This window comes from Falco biarmicus, chromosome 11 (genome assembly GCF_023638135.1).
Source record: "Falco biarmicus isolate bFalBia1 chromosome 11, bFalBia1.pri, whole genome shotgun sequence".
In the NCBI taxonomy this organism is placed as follows: Eukaryota; Metazoa; Chordata; class Aves; order Falconiformes; family Falconidae; genus Falco; species Falco biarmicus.
The window spans coordinates 31,652,375-31,666,126 of NC_079298.1; the positions used below are offsets into that span (position 1 = coordinate 31,652,375).

The window sequence follows — 13,752 nt, forward strand, 5'->3', positions numbered from 1 at the left end:
AAGTTCAAGCAGCGGACTTTCTTTATTAACAGATCATTACACAAAGTTCTAACTAGTTAAATCAGTGTTCTGATTTTTCACTACTCAGTACCTTGAAGCTCAGACTAGCTAGATATGAGGCACTGCATAAGAACACTCAAGAGTGTATTCAACATTCGGGAGGAGGGTGAACCCGACAGAGCAGTAACGTTTAACATTAGAAAAAGTTGACAAACACGTATCAGGAAAATGTTTAGAAGAATCAGATAAAAGGGTAAAATGCTTTAAAGTTTTCAAACAGCTTTTTTTTTAAAAAAAGAAATGGAACCTATTAGAAGATCAGGATAAATGTATTCCATCAAAAAAACTCTAAGGATACCTGGGAGGGCGGGGGGGGGGGGGGGGGGGGGGAGGGCAGGGGGAAGCCAGAGAGATCAAATGGGAGCCTCTTTGAAGGATTTTAGAGAAAAAAAAACAACCAAAAGACCCACACAAATCCACATGGGTTGGGAAATAGCTTGCTGAAATCATGAAAGCTAAATCATCACAACATTTTCAAGTACAGATCAAAAGGAAGCCTTCAAAAAATTTGTGGGTACACAAATGATGAAATCAACAATCACAGCCAAGAGATTCAGCAGGTTTCTCCACTGGATACAAAATATTCTTCAGTGTGCCACAACAGGGACACAACAAATGCCTGCTACCAATAAAGTAGCATATGATAGCCTAAAGGTGACTGATGAGCTGAAAAAGACTTACACACTATTGATGAAGTGGACAATAAACCTTCAAAGTGCAAAACAACGCCCACAGGAAAATGCTAATCATGCAGAAATAAGAATAAACAAATTAATCATCTATTATCATCACAGAAGATTCTAAAAACATCAGTTCAAGTCAGGTTGCAATCAGAAAGTAATATGGCATTTTACGTAAAATAAAACAGAAGACACAAATCATCAATATATTATCCCAATATATCCACAGATCACACTCATTTTAAATACACGATGTCATTACAGCCATTTTTCTTTTTTCAAAAAAGATATGAATCAGTTAGGGAAACTGAAGACAGTACGAGGTATGGCATGAGGTATCAGGAGCTGAAACCTAAAACGTTATGATCAGAGTAATCAAATCAAGATGTTTATAATTCAGAAACATTAAAACCCAGATAATTCATCTCTGGCACTAGCTGAACATATTTAAATACCAATACTTCAATCCCCAAACTAACCATTAGTTCCAGATAGTTTTGCGTAACAAAAACCATCTGCTTTGGAGCTATATGAACTGGGACAACGTTGCAATTCCAGAAAAGTTATGCCACTGTATAAATTCTTCATGTAAATCTGAAAACAAACCCAATAAACCACTTACCTCTGGCTGAATTGCTTTGAATACGGGGACATCCATTAGTGTTATCTGACCCTGAAATTAGAAAAAAAATAATCATAAATTACGTTTTAAATTAAACTTGTATTCCATTAAGTTGCTATGCTGCATGAGAACTGTATTTGTTCTGATTTCTTTTCATTATTTGACTTTCATTTTGTAGCTAATTTCAGAGGTTTCGGCTCCTACCACAAAACTGTTCTGCAAAAACGGAGGACAAAGCGCTCTAAACTTCACATTTAGTAAAATAAACGAATTATGATAGATTATTCTCGGGAGCATAATCCTGCAGTTACATATGCAAGTCAGAGCTTGAACTCAGAAACACAATATAAGAAGCTATCCAAGAATATAAGAAACTAACTTTAGTTGCTCAAGGACAGTTTCTCTTCAAACTGAGTCTCAGTCTAGGTGTTACACAATTCTATTGAAACACCCCTAAAATTTTTCAATCAACACTTGAACCACATTTGAATAATTAAGCTAAGTAATTGTTCAGTTGCACAGCAACACTTAAAATTAAATACAGGCCATCTCACGGCCAGCAAGTCAGAATCAGGAAGTACATTCTCGTGTCTGGGATATCTGTTTAGCTTTGGAAAAGATAAAGGGGAAACCACAGAGCCAAACACCACGTTTTGCATTTCGAAACACATTCACAGAGCCCTATTTTAAGTGTACAATTTAGGATTGCTGCCTGGCTATGAATAAAAAAAAAAAAAAAAAAAAGACCATCTCTTTCAAAGAGTATGTAGGTAGCCCAGAAATACCAGTGCCATCTGAGTTAGGTATCACAAATACCCTTTTAACAATGAATCCAAGGACCTCGTTTGATTTTCTCAGATGTGAGCTGCACAGCTTTATTCCCATTTCCTTGAAAACAGTGTTTCCGCCATTTATACACTCTGCTGTATATATACACTGACATGTTTGTGACTCTCACAAATTGCAACTGCCATCGAATGCCATTGCTGGCTAGCAGAATAGCTTCTCAGATAAAGACAACCTTGCAGAAAAAATTTAACTAGGATGATCTACTTTCAAGAAAGCATCTCTTTGCACCTGCTCTAACAAGAAGTGATGTGTCTTGCCAAAGACGATCAAATCTACATTTTGTTGCACATCTCCTTGACCTCCACATCTATTTTCAGATGGGTATTTTGGCAATCAAGCATGACCACAAAAAACCTGTATAAATCAGTCCCAGTTTCTGTAACCAACATACTGGACACAATCATCTGGTATTTTGTAGTACAACGTCATTGAAGCGACAAGCCTTTTATGTGTTTCCTTTTTACAAACTTTCTTTCCTGGGCTCTGCTTTAATTGGTTGCTCCTTCTTCCAAACAATGATGTTTGCAGACAACACCAAGCTGGGCAGAAGTGTTGATCTGCTTGAGGGCAGGAGGCTCTGCAGAGGGACCCGGAGAGGCTGAATCGATGGGCCCAGGCCAGCTGGATGAGGTTCAACAGGGCTCAGTGCCGGGTCCTGCAGGTGGGTCACACCAGCCCCACGCAGCGCTACGGGCTGGGGGCAGAGGGGCTGGGAAACCGCCTGGGGGGAAAGGGGCTGGGGGTGCTGGGCGACCACCAGCTGAACGTGAGCCAGCAGTGTGCCCAGGTGGCCAAGAAGGCCAACAGCATCCTGGCTTGTACCAGAAACAGCGTGGCCAGCAGGAGCGGGGCTGTGACCGGCCCCCCGCACTCGGCACTGGGGAGGCGGCACCTCGAACCCTGGGGTCAGTGTCGGGCCCCTCACGACAAGAGGGACATTGAGGGGCTGGAGCGTGTCCAGAGCCGGGCTGGGGAAGGGGCCGGGGCACCAGGCTGGGGGGGGAGGGTGGCTGGGGGAGCTGGGGGGGTTCAGCCTGGAGAGGAGGGGGCTCAGGGGGGACCTGATCGCTCCCTACAGCTGCCTGACAGGAGGGTGTAGCCAGGTGGGGGTCGGTCTCTTCTCCCATTTAACAAGTACCAGGACAACAGAAAACAGCCTCAAGCTGTGCCAGAGCAGGTTTAGATGGGGTATTAGGAAAAATGTCTGCACTGAAAGGGTGGTCAGGCACTGGAACAGGCTGCCCAGGGAGGTGGCAGAGTCACCACCCCTGGAGATATCTAAAAGATGTGCAGATGTGGCACCTGGGGACATGGGTTAGTGGTAGGCTTGGCAGTGCTGGGCTAATGGCTGGACTCCATGGTCTTAAACTTTTTTCCAACCTAAATGATTCTATGATTCTATGTTTTAAAGTTTTATTAGATTTTTCTAGTCTGATTTCTACAGTTAGAATGGTCTTGAAGCTAATAATCGAGACACTTTCAGAAAACATTTATCCTAAAAGGAGTTGAGGAACAATTTCATATACTTGTTTCTAAATCTTCCTTAAAACTTTAAGATTATAAATTCAGAATGCCCAAGAAAAGGGCTTCCCTATGAAGGCAGCACTTACCTAAGTACTGCACAGAAAGTGTGTACTACTGTGTGGGACAAACTTGCCTGATACTTAGGTGTGTGCATTATTTCTTCCCGCTCACTAAGAAAGAGCGGATACATCCCAGTTCTGTAAATCATCTAACCACGTACCCATGGCTGTGCAGGCGCAAACATCAAGGAATTACACTTTCTTACCTGCAGAGAACACTCAGGAGACAAAGGGACAGAAGGAAAGCATGGATTCATTTTTCTAACCTGATCAAATCCTGACCATAGAACAGCCACGCATTACAGCAAGAGTTAATTCTTCCTTTTGATTTCCAAGGTAAAGAACCTAGTCCTGAAAAACCAGCCATAGAACTCAATCTCTAGTCTCCTGTTTCTCTGCTAAATATGTGGCTGATTGAATGTATCACTATGCTTCTCAATAAGGGAAATGAATTAGAGAATTGGTTGGGTTGGGGAAGGTGAAAACAGAGGAATGGGCACTTGAATAGAATTTGAATATAGGGTATATGAAAACATCTTAACAAAAGACCCAGGCTTTTAAATGGTTATTCACATTTCATTGCATATACTACAAGATTACAACAGTACAATAGAAGTGAGCCAGAGAATGGATTCATTGTTCGCAAAGAAGAGAGAATGCTTAAAAATATGTTGCCTTTCTTCCCATCCCTCCAGAATTGTCCTCTTAATCAACCTGAACTGCCTTAGCTACATTAGACTATTAATTGCTTCAGTAGTGACTCCTAAGCAAATAATTACTTTAAGACAAGATCAACACCCAACACCGATGAAACAAAGACCATTATAACTTCACAACAGAATTCATTTAAAATCATGCATTGATTTTGATAAACGGTGACATTAAATGGGTAAATTAACATTTGAAAAACACATGAATCCTGAAGTTAGAGATTAATGTTTATTACTAAAAAGATTTGAAATTGCTATTAAGTACCTTACAGTATTTGAAAAAGCAAGTTTGGAACAAAAAAAAAATTCAACAGAGAATTCTTTCTTCTAGTATCACATTGATATTAGGCTGATTTTTCTTTTTTTTTTTTTTTGCTTGTTTGGTTTATGCCTCTTGCTGCTTTCACTAAAATCTCCAGTAACACTGTATCACATTACCTCTTGTTCAAGAAACATCCCTTATGGAGGTTCCTTTCTTAAAAGAGCTTGCAATTTCCATTAAGAGTTCCAAGCACTTAAAAAATTGTTCACAATTCAAGCGGCAAGTAACTGACAGCTGAATACCTAAACTGATGGATAAAAAGCCATTTGAGTTTGCAGTACCTCACATAAGAGTTTAAAAATAACTTTTGACAAAACAGAACTTTTTAAACATTCACTTACTCATATTTTAAGTCTAACACGTAAGTGAATTTTTACCCTTAAAAGGTAAAAAAAGGTGCTTGCTCACTGCTAAGGCAAAAATAAAGCAAACTGGAAAGGCTGGCATTCTAATTAGTAGCACTTGAAATGATAAAGCTTCGAAAATTATTATGTTACATGCCATTGCTCAACTTTAACAACAAAGAACTTCTATCATGACCAAATCAAGGGGAATTTAAACCCCAATAAACAAAGCCACTAGTTTGATTTCTGCCATGGAAGATACAACACACCAACTTTTCTCATTCCAGCTCCTTAGCCCAGCCAATACAAATTCCTGGATAGCACCTTCTCCTAAATGTAGTTTAACATTCAATATTCAAACAAAAAATTGTAAGTGTGCACATCAATTTGTTACATGAACCATAACCCATCTTGTTTTTGAGTTGTCAGCTGCACAGATACTTAAAAAAAAATGGAATTACATGTGTAATACAAAAGCGTAAACTTATTCCTACTTATCAGTTAAATAAGCATTCTGATTACACAAAGATAGGAAAACTCAGTATCTTCTGCCTTTCCACAAGCGATATGTCTATCAAGTTCATTTATATATTAAAGTACTTCACTGGTGAATGGAAGTTTTGTGTTTATGTTTGCCTTAGATCTCCTACATAACAATTCTAGAATATGATTAGAAGAGGTATGTTTTTAATGTATGACTAATATATTTCCCAATTATCAACCACCTGAAGAACGTTACAAGAGAAAACCTACTTTTAAGCACAGCAAATGATCACCTTGCAGTTCACACACAGGCAGTGCGGTTGGAAGGTAATTCTGCTGCCCCTGCACAGCCGTGGCAGCTTTTGCATGTAGTAGAAAGACCCTGCCTGGGGAAAGTCCCCAACAGGCAAGTTTAAAAATACTTTAGCTCTCCTGGCTGCTGAGATGTTGGACTTGTTAACAATTAAGTACTTCAAAACCCTAAAATTATTACCACACCGCCTCGTATACATATAAAGAGATTTACCCCTCTCTCGAGGAGATCTGTCAGGCCAAAAATTTTACATCCAGATGATGAAGAACTACATTTCAGTATGTTGCTTCTTTGAGGAATATGGAGCAGCTCAATGAAATTAAATTGTAAAATATTCTCTAATTCTTTCTGGTTTCTGTGAATACATACGGATTACCCTTCTTCCATAAAAACCTGAACTTAGGAACGCCTAGCTGCAGTTAACACCACTGCATCGAGTCCTCCCCACACTCCTATGTGAAACTTCACATTTGATATGGGGTACAATCCCACCTTTCTAGCCTCTAGACCTCCCCAAGCACGAGTTCTTTCTATCAGGCTACTTGCTGTACTACAAATTTTCCTGCCATCCATGTACCTACTGTAAGGACACTGTACTTCCCATATTGCTCCTGGACAGAGACCATCAGTGTGAAAGGAAAAACTAAGTTTCTGTCTGAGATGAAAAAAAAAATATCAAACGTCTACATTTTGGTTGTTGAAGAACACTGCCATAATCTGATTTTCCTTGAAGCCATGTTGGTTCAAGCAGCACTTCATAAATTGTTCCTTAATCTGAATTTTTAGAAGGAATTATATTTAAGCCTTCCAACTTGGCTTAGCACTGTCTCTCTGGGCTGCCAGAATACTTTTCCTCACTGAAAAAATAGCTAAGTCTCTGTTAAGCACTGCATCAGTAGGAGAATAATTCTGCTGTCCAAAACGAACGCTGGGGGATTAAAGTTCCTGTGTTGAAACTCTACTTTTTTCTCGCAAACTCCACTCCAAAATTTTTATCATTAATAGTGCCTCCACACGCTATAATAAAGTTGCTTCTTCTTGCTCTCATTGAGAACATACTTGTTCTGTAATATTCTTCTGTAAAATAAAGTGAACAGGAACACATACAAGCAGAAGTCCTTTTTCATCAAAAGCTCCCAGGGCCCAGTACTTCACTTTATTCAAACTGCTCTCAGATGCAGCAGACAGACTTGCCTCAAACTCCCTAAATCCACTGACAACCAGCCTCTGGAGAGGCCAAAACCAACATTACTGCCAGGAACCGCGTAGCACAGCTCACACCAGTAGCCACGCAGGAACTCGCAGAGGGGACTGTGAATCTGCCAGAGTCCCACACAAGAGAAAGTTCTCCTGGGGGGAACCCTGGGCCAGTTAAAGTTATTTTTGTTCTATTTGAAGGGGCAAAAAAATGAGTTGTTTGAACCCCACACACCTCAAAACCTATTTCTGCACTTTTATTGCACACACAATGTGGTTCCAAAACTCTTGGGACCTGCTTCCTTTACAAAACACACTTCTCATGCTCTTTCTTCAGATATAGATAGCTTGATATTTAACTGTCCTAAGAATGCAGCTGAGAAAAATTCCTTGTTTTGTCTGAATGTTTTTATAATAAGCTTTATTTGTGTATTGTTTCCAAAATAAGCAATATTCTTTTTTCCAACATCCATTTGACAAAGCTTAACTGGAATAAAAAAGAAATAAACATACATGTAAAGTGTGAGCTTACTTCATAGCACTTTCAGAGACTAGGGCAAAGAATAAAGAATCCTTCTTAGATAACCTGGTGGAAAAAAAAGCAATGGATTTATACAGCTGCGCTTCCCTTAATTCTACCTCAAATATTTACACCACTGTGGCTTAGTTGAAATATAAAATGGAAAAGCAAGTCAAAAAGTAATAAACAGTCAAATAATTAAACAGTAGCAGTCTAAGGAATAAGAATTTACTGTAAAGCAGAAAATAAATATTTCTTCAACCTGAGGTTCGCCAACATCTTAATTTGGACCTCATGTCCCCAAGCATTTTCCTTTTTTCTTTCAGTCTCAGCAGCCCCCACTTTCTACTGCCACTGCACCATTAACATATCCCTCCCCCACAAATTGTGCCCTGTACGCTTGAAACCACACTTCTCCCTTCGACGAAAATGGACAGCATTCACTGCCGCGGTGCCTACCCTGCACACACACAACGGCTCCATCGGCAGGGCCAGACACCAGTGGGTAATCCTGGCACCGACTTGTTTTGTGGCTTTTAGCCGTTTAATAAAGAACCAAGCAGTGATCAGCCTAAAAGCAGATATTTAAAACAGAGACAGTCTCCTTACTAGTTACAGCTAGAAAGCAGCCTGTAGAACCCTTAGGAGAAAACAAACATGTCCTACTTCATACTCATTGAATGGGATTCTTTTTCCCCAAAATCTATGAAATGTTCAGGCATTCAATAAATCCCCTGGAAACCATTTCTGTAAGCTGCAGAGGGATAAAGCGAACTATAAATTTGCAACAGCAGCAACTACACCTGAAGATCTCACCTATTTCAGCTGTAACTTGACCCTTTCTAAAGCAGCCTTCAACCTTACAAAGAGCACCTGGCTGGTAACAACAGTATAACTGGACTATTACATGTCTATTGCAATAATAATTTCCATCACTGCTCAAGCTAGACCCCTTGAAGGGCTAGCATACTTTGGCTAGAAAGTTAGTACAAGACTGAACAAAGGACCATTCCATGAAATGGCACACCAGCTGAGTATTCAGGACAGTGCTAGATGACTGCCAAAGGGAAGAACATGGAAATAAAATCACCGAAAATATTTACACTTGGGCTTCTCTTTGGCCTAGTAAACAGCTTCTTGAAAATACAGGATTACAAGCAATAGATTTTGTAGTCCAACTTGTCTCTTACCCACTAACTGACTAAACAGACTTTTTAAATAACAGTATCTCTAACACAGTGGGAACTCAAAACACATCTGTGTGTTTCATACTGGTACTGAAACCACTAGTATTAATCTTATTTCCAGTGATCTCTCAAACTTAATTATCTTTCAGAGTTTTGCTCTTCTTCCTGCAGCATAATTGTAATTGTTACAATTACGTACACAGATGTGCAGTGACCCGTTTTTGATCAAAATGCAACTTATCGTACAAGGTACAGGATAAAACTTACCAATGACAATGTTGACTTTATCAGTTAACTCCCACCTTTGTGCTACTTATGACTGGAATCCTTTTTCATTCAAGCCAAAGTTTCCTATTAATTAGACAACTGTCTAACTAGCTCTTGTGTAGCAACTTGCATTTATTGCTGTTTTACTGGCTTCATCACATTATTTTTTCTCTCCATGAATAAGGTACACAGCCCACAAATTATTTCCTCAGTTTCCCACATAAAAAAAAAATAAAGCACAGTACTGATTCACTCAGCCTTCACTACATCACAGATGTCTGCAGTCTGCACTGCATATATTTCACAAGAGCTATCACTAAACTAGAAGTGTTCTCATACTTTGAAATAGCAGTTTGTAGCATATCCATGTCCAGTGGCAGCAGTGCATACCCTGTATTATAATGAAAACCTTACCAACATCACTTTGCATTCTCATCTGTGCCAGTATGCTCAAGAGCCTGGCCATACTGCATCACTCTGGTAGTCTTCACATTAAAACTGAAATCCAAATTAAGATTTTATACTTCTCTGTAATGGCAGGACTAAAACCAGGAAGAAAAGGAAATGGACAATAAAATAAAAACAAGCATAAGGCTTAAAGGTATTTTCTCCTCCAAGGTACCTACGTATTCAGTAAATCTACTTATTTCTATAACCTTCAGCAAGAATGGAAGAAGACAGCATTCAAAGCAAGCAAGCCCTACTATAAAAGCAGATAAACTTGCCTGGGGAAACAAACATTAATGACAAACTTAAAGCTGTGTATATGAACTTTGAAAAAGAAATGAAATTAATTATAACCTTGCCAAAGGGCTGAACACTGACTACTAGTAATTTTGCTCAATTGTTCAGAATTCTATCTGTAAGCCACTTTAGTCCATTTACAGTAAATGAAGCCCAATTTGAAGAACTGGATACTTTAAAAGGGAGAAGGCTAAGAGTAAAGGTGCTTTCTTTTGGGGAATTGAGAAAACTGCAAAATTATACCAGGTAGTATAAACCAAAAATACAACCACACATTTGTAATCCTAATGTGAGATGTTTAACTAAATGATTCCTCTTTGTGAGTGGAACTCCACACAGTTTGAAGCATAATATGAAAACAGTACAAACACCAGATTTTAATAAAGATTTTTATCTAACCAAGGTTTAAGTACGCAACATCCACGAAAGTAAAAGGTTTCCACACATGAGAGATGAAGGATTAGACAGCAGAGGACAGCAGAGAAAAAGGGTTATGAAATGCGATACAAGACCAAGCACCTTTGTGTATTTTGCTGTCCAAGTGAGTGACAGCAACTCCACAGAGACCAAGTGATCTACTCTGCTGCTCAACAGCATCCACAACTGGCTAAAAAGCAGAGCCATTCAAAGGAATTCCTTCTGGCCTATATGCTTAACTCCGCTTCAATTCATGCCCCTAGCCCCAAACTCCTAACCATTTATATTTCCTTTATGTACAGAAATCGTTAGGATAAAATTGAAAGGATAGCCAGCTTCAAAAACGTCTTCCCATGAAAAGTCGTGATTCATTGCCCAGCTGTTCCCGACAGAGCCAGTAAGAGGCCTGAACCTCAGTCAGAAATAAATCCCATTAACTATTCAAGAAGAATTTAATGTCTAAGTACCACTTCATACTCCAGATGCTTTAAATTTTCAGTGTCCTCATTAAAATCAATTTATCCATTAACAATTCACTGAAAAAGTTAATGATTAAAAAATAGAACAAACTTAATGGGAATATTTTGTGATGCATCCTACCACGTATTGATCATCTCCCCAGGACAACTCATCACAAATCTTGTAACTTGAATTATAGCTTGCTAGCAATCTTTCTAGTAACATATCTGAATCACTTAGAAGGACCATCTGTCATCTTAACCTCTAAAAGTAGCGTAAAAATAAATAAATAAATCACTCAATGTTTTGGTTAAACATCTTTACTCCTTTGTTTTTGGTTCTGCAGGATATCCAACTCATTTTTCTGTACCATTGCACCCAAAAGAAGAAAAAACTTCCTAGACGTAAGAATTAACAGTGAACAACTAAAACACCCCCCGAAAAAAACAAGTAGAGATCTAATACATTCTTGCAACTAATACACGCATGTCAGAATTAAGCTTCATCATATGGATTTAAGAATCCTTGGTCTATGTTACATATAACGGTGTGAAAAATGCCTGGATGGCATAGCTCAAAAAAGATCACATAGCATTAAAAAGAACATAGACAATGAAGAACTATAGCGCAATATCCATTTTTGAAATCCATGGATGACAGAAGTTAGGCTAAAAACATATAGAAATGGAGAAGCAGAGGAAAAGTTGCCAAGAAGATTCACACACAGGTAAAAAATTACTGGAATTGCTTACCGCATATTCTTCTGGTGTAACCTTTAGGACATCAAATACCACTGCATCAAAGCTCTTCTTCAGTTCAGCTGAACCTTTGTCACTCAAGGATTCAGAGCTGCTACTCTTCTGCAGAAACAAACAGAACCAGTAATAACATTTTGGTTCTCTCCTCTTCTGTTCTGTTTCTGCACTCCCAAAAGCAAAATTTCTGTTCAAACATCACTGTTCACACAATTTTTCTATCGGGCAAATTATCCATTAAAAGTCACTCGGAGGACATACCTTCTCCTGACAAAGACAGCTAAAACCAGAGACTCTCAAATTGACTTCAATGGATTTCAGAGGTGTTCCTCAAAACAGAACAGTTACATTTCAACACATAATTCAATTCCAATTTTGTTGATGGGAAAGTTAGTAATAACAATACAATCACACTGAATTTGAAACAGGAAAAATACCACTATGGTGAGGAAAAAGTCAAGGTCAATCCCAAAGGAATAGTTAACAAAGAACAGTATCGATCTCCTCCTGTTTCTCTCAGAAGTATTAAAACTTAAAAATTACATTGTGAGCTAAAGATCTGTTCCTGTTGAAGACACTTGGTATAAACCATTTTAGTTGCTTTTTTTGGTAAATGCTAGTAATTCACATTTGCAAATACTGGATATTAGAACATTATTCTCTGAATCTTTATCTGCAACATAAAGATTTAGATTCCCTGCAAAACACAAATAGGATTCAAAAAATTAACACTTTGTATGAAATTAACACTACCTACTGGTTTCGTATGTTTCATGTATTGTTTTCACATGAAACAAATGAAAACAATGTATCTGTGTTAGGTGTAATCACTTCCTCTAGCGTATGGATGCAAAACTAGATTCTGGTCCACCATCACAAGCAAGAAGGGTTTTACCCAACGGAGACTGAGATGTCACATCTAGATGTATGCTTCACACCTGAACCACGGGCACACCTATTCCAGAAACATTCATACAGCATGCAATGACTTTGCTGCCCCACACTCTCCTCTGAAGACCCAAAAGGCTATGCATGTTTCTTGCTTGGTTTCTTCTCACTTTCAGAAACCTGGTACAAAGCAAACTCTCAACTAAAAAGTAAGAAATAAGACAAGACATGTGGGCAAAATCATGAAGAACCACAGATACTACAGCCAGTGACTGCACCAAATTCAGATGTTTGCTTCTTCATCAAACAGTACATTTACCTGAAGCACAGAGTGGCACCTGCACGCTTCAGCAAGAGCATAGCCTTGACCTAAGTGCCAACAGAGCTCCCGTAACAGTCCTGCGAATGCTTTGTTCGGAGACTTGAGAGAAAGAAAATGAGTATTGGTGCACGGAGCTTGTTCTCACCATGGCTGGGAGCTCCAGCTCAGCTATGGCAAAACACAGTGAAGACAAACCAAGACCTGCCTAGTCTTTATGTCGATCACCAATGTATCCTCAAGCTCTGTCCTCATCACCGTCACGGGGGATGGCTCTTAGAAAGCTGAAAAGATTAGACTTTGGCCCACATAAAGGCAGTTGCTGACAGTCTGTGTAATTTTACTGCTAATGTTGAAAGTTTTCAAGACCATGGGTATGGGTCACAAACACAACACCTTCAGGAGTGATTGCTTCACCAGATTGCTTCTGGTGGAAGCCAGATTTCAGCACTGTTAGACTGCACTTTTCAACTAACATCTGCATCATGTCTGCTGATGCCAGCGCAGGAGGAAAGACAGCACATGGTCACTGATGTTAATAGCTCTACTGTGCTAATGTCTTCTCCTAAAAAGCTACCCAAGGCAGTATTTTAGGGCTACACTATGTATTTTGCCTTCAGCTTCCCACTCACCGAAACAAGAACACTCAAACTCCTTAAGAATTCAGCCAGCTGAAATAAACTCTTGTCCATTTTTAAGCACTTTTGTTATGAAGACACATAAATAACATACATGCTAATTTGATAATCATGTCTGGTTTAGTTAAGTTCTTCTAACAGTACCATCTCTCTCTGAAAAACCTGATTTTGAAAACACCACCCACCAAAATCTCCAAACCAGGCTGGCATTTTCAGTAACCAACATAGTGAAACATTTCAGTTACGAGTCCTTCCTCCTCCCAGTCAAGAAAGAAACAAAAAAGTACCACTTTTACTCAAATTTATCAGACATCATGTAAACATTCAAGACTATCTTGCTGAGTAAAAAAAAAAAAAAAAAAGAAAAAGAAAAGAAAAAAAAAAAAGAGAGCTTT

General features: G+C 39.0%; 1 protein-coding gene across 8 annotated transcripts in view; it reads right to left on the reverse strand.

Moving 5' to 3' along the window:
- Positions 1-13,752, reverse strand: part of RALGPS2 (Ral GEF with PH domain and SH3 binding motif 2) — a 127,863-nt gene that overhangs the window by 84,805 nt on the left and 29,306 nt on the right. For all 8 annotated transcript variants that reach the window (XM_056355581.1, XM_056355582.1, XM_056355586.1 and 5 more), the window contains 2 exons: positions 11,510-11,617; positions 1,363-1,413 (listed from right to left, as the gene is read on the reverse strand). In XM_056355581.1, coding sequence (XP_056211556.1) covers positions 1,363-1,413; positions 11,510-11,617 — 159 coding nt within the window. The remainder of the gene's footprint in view (positions 1-1,362; positions 1,414-11,509; positions 11,618-13,752) is intronic.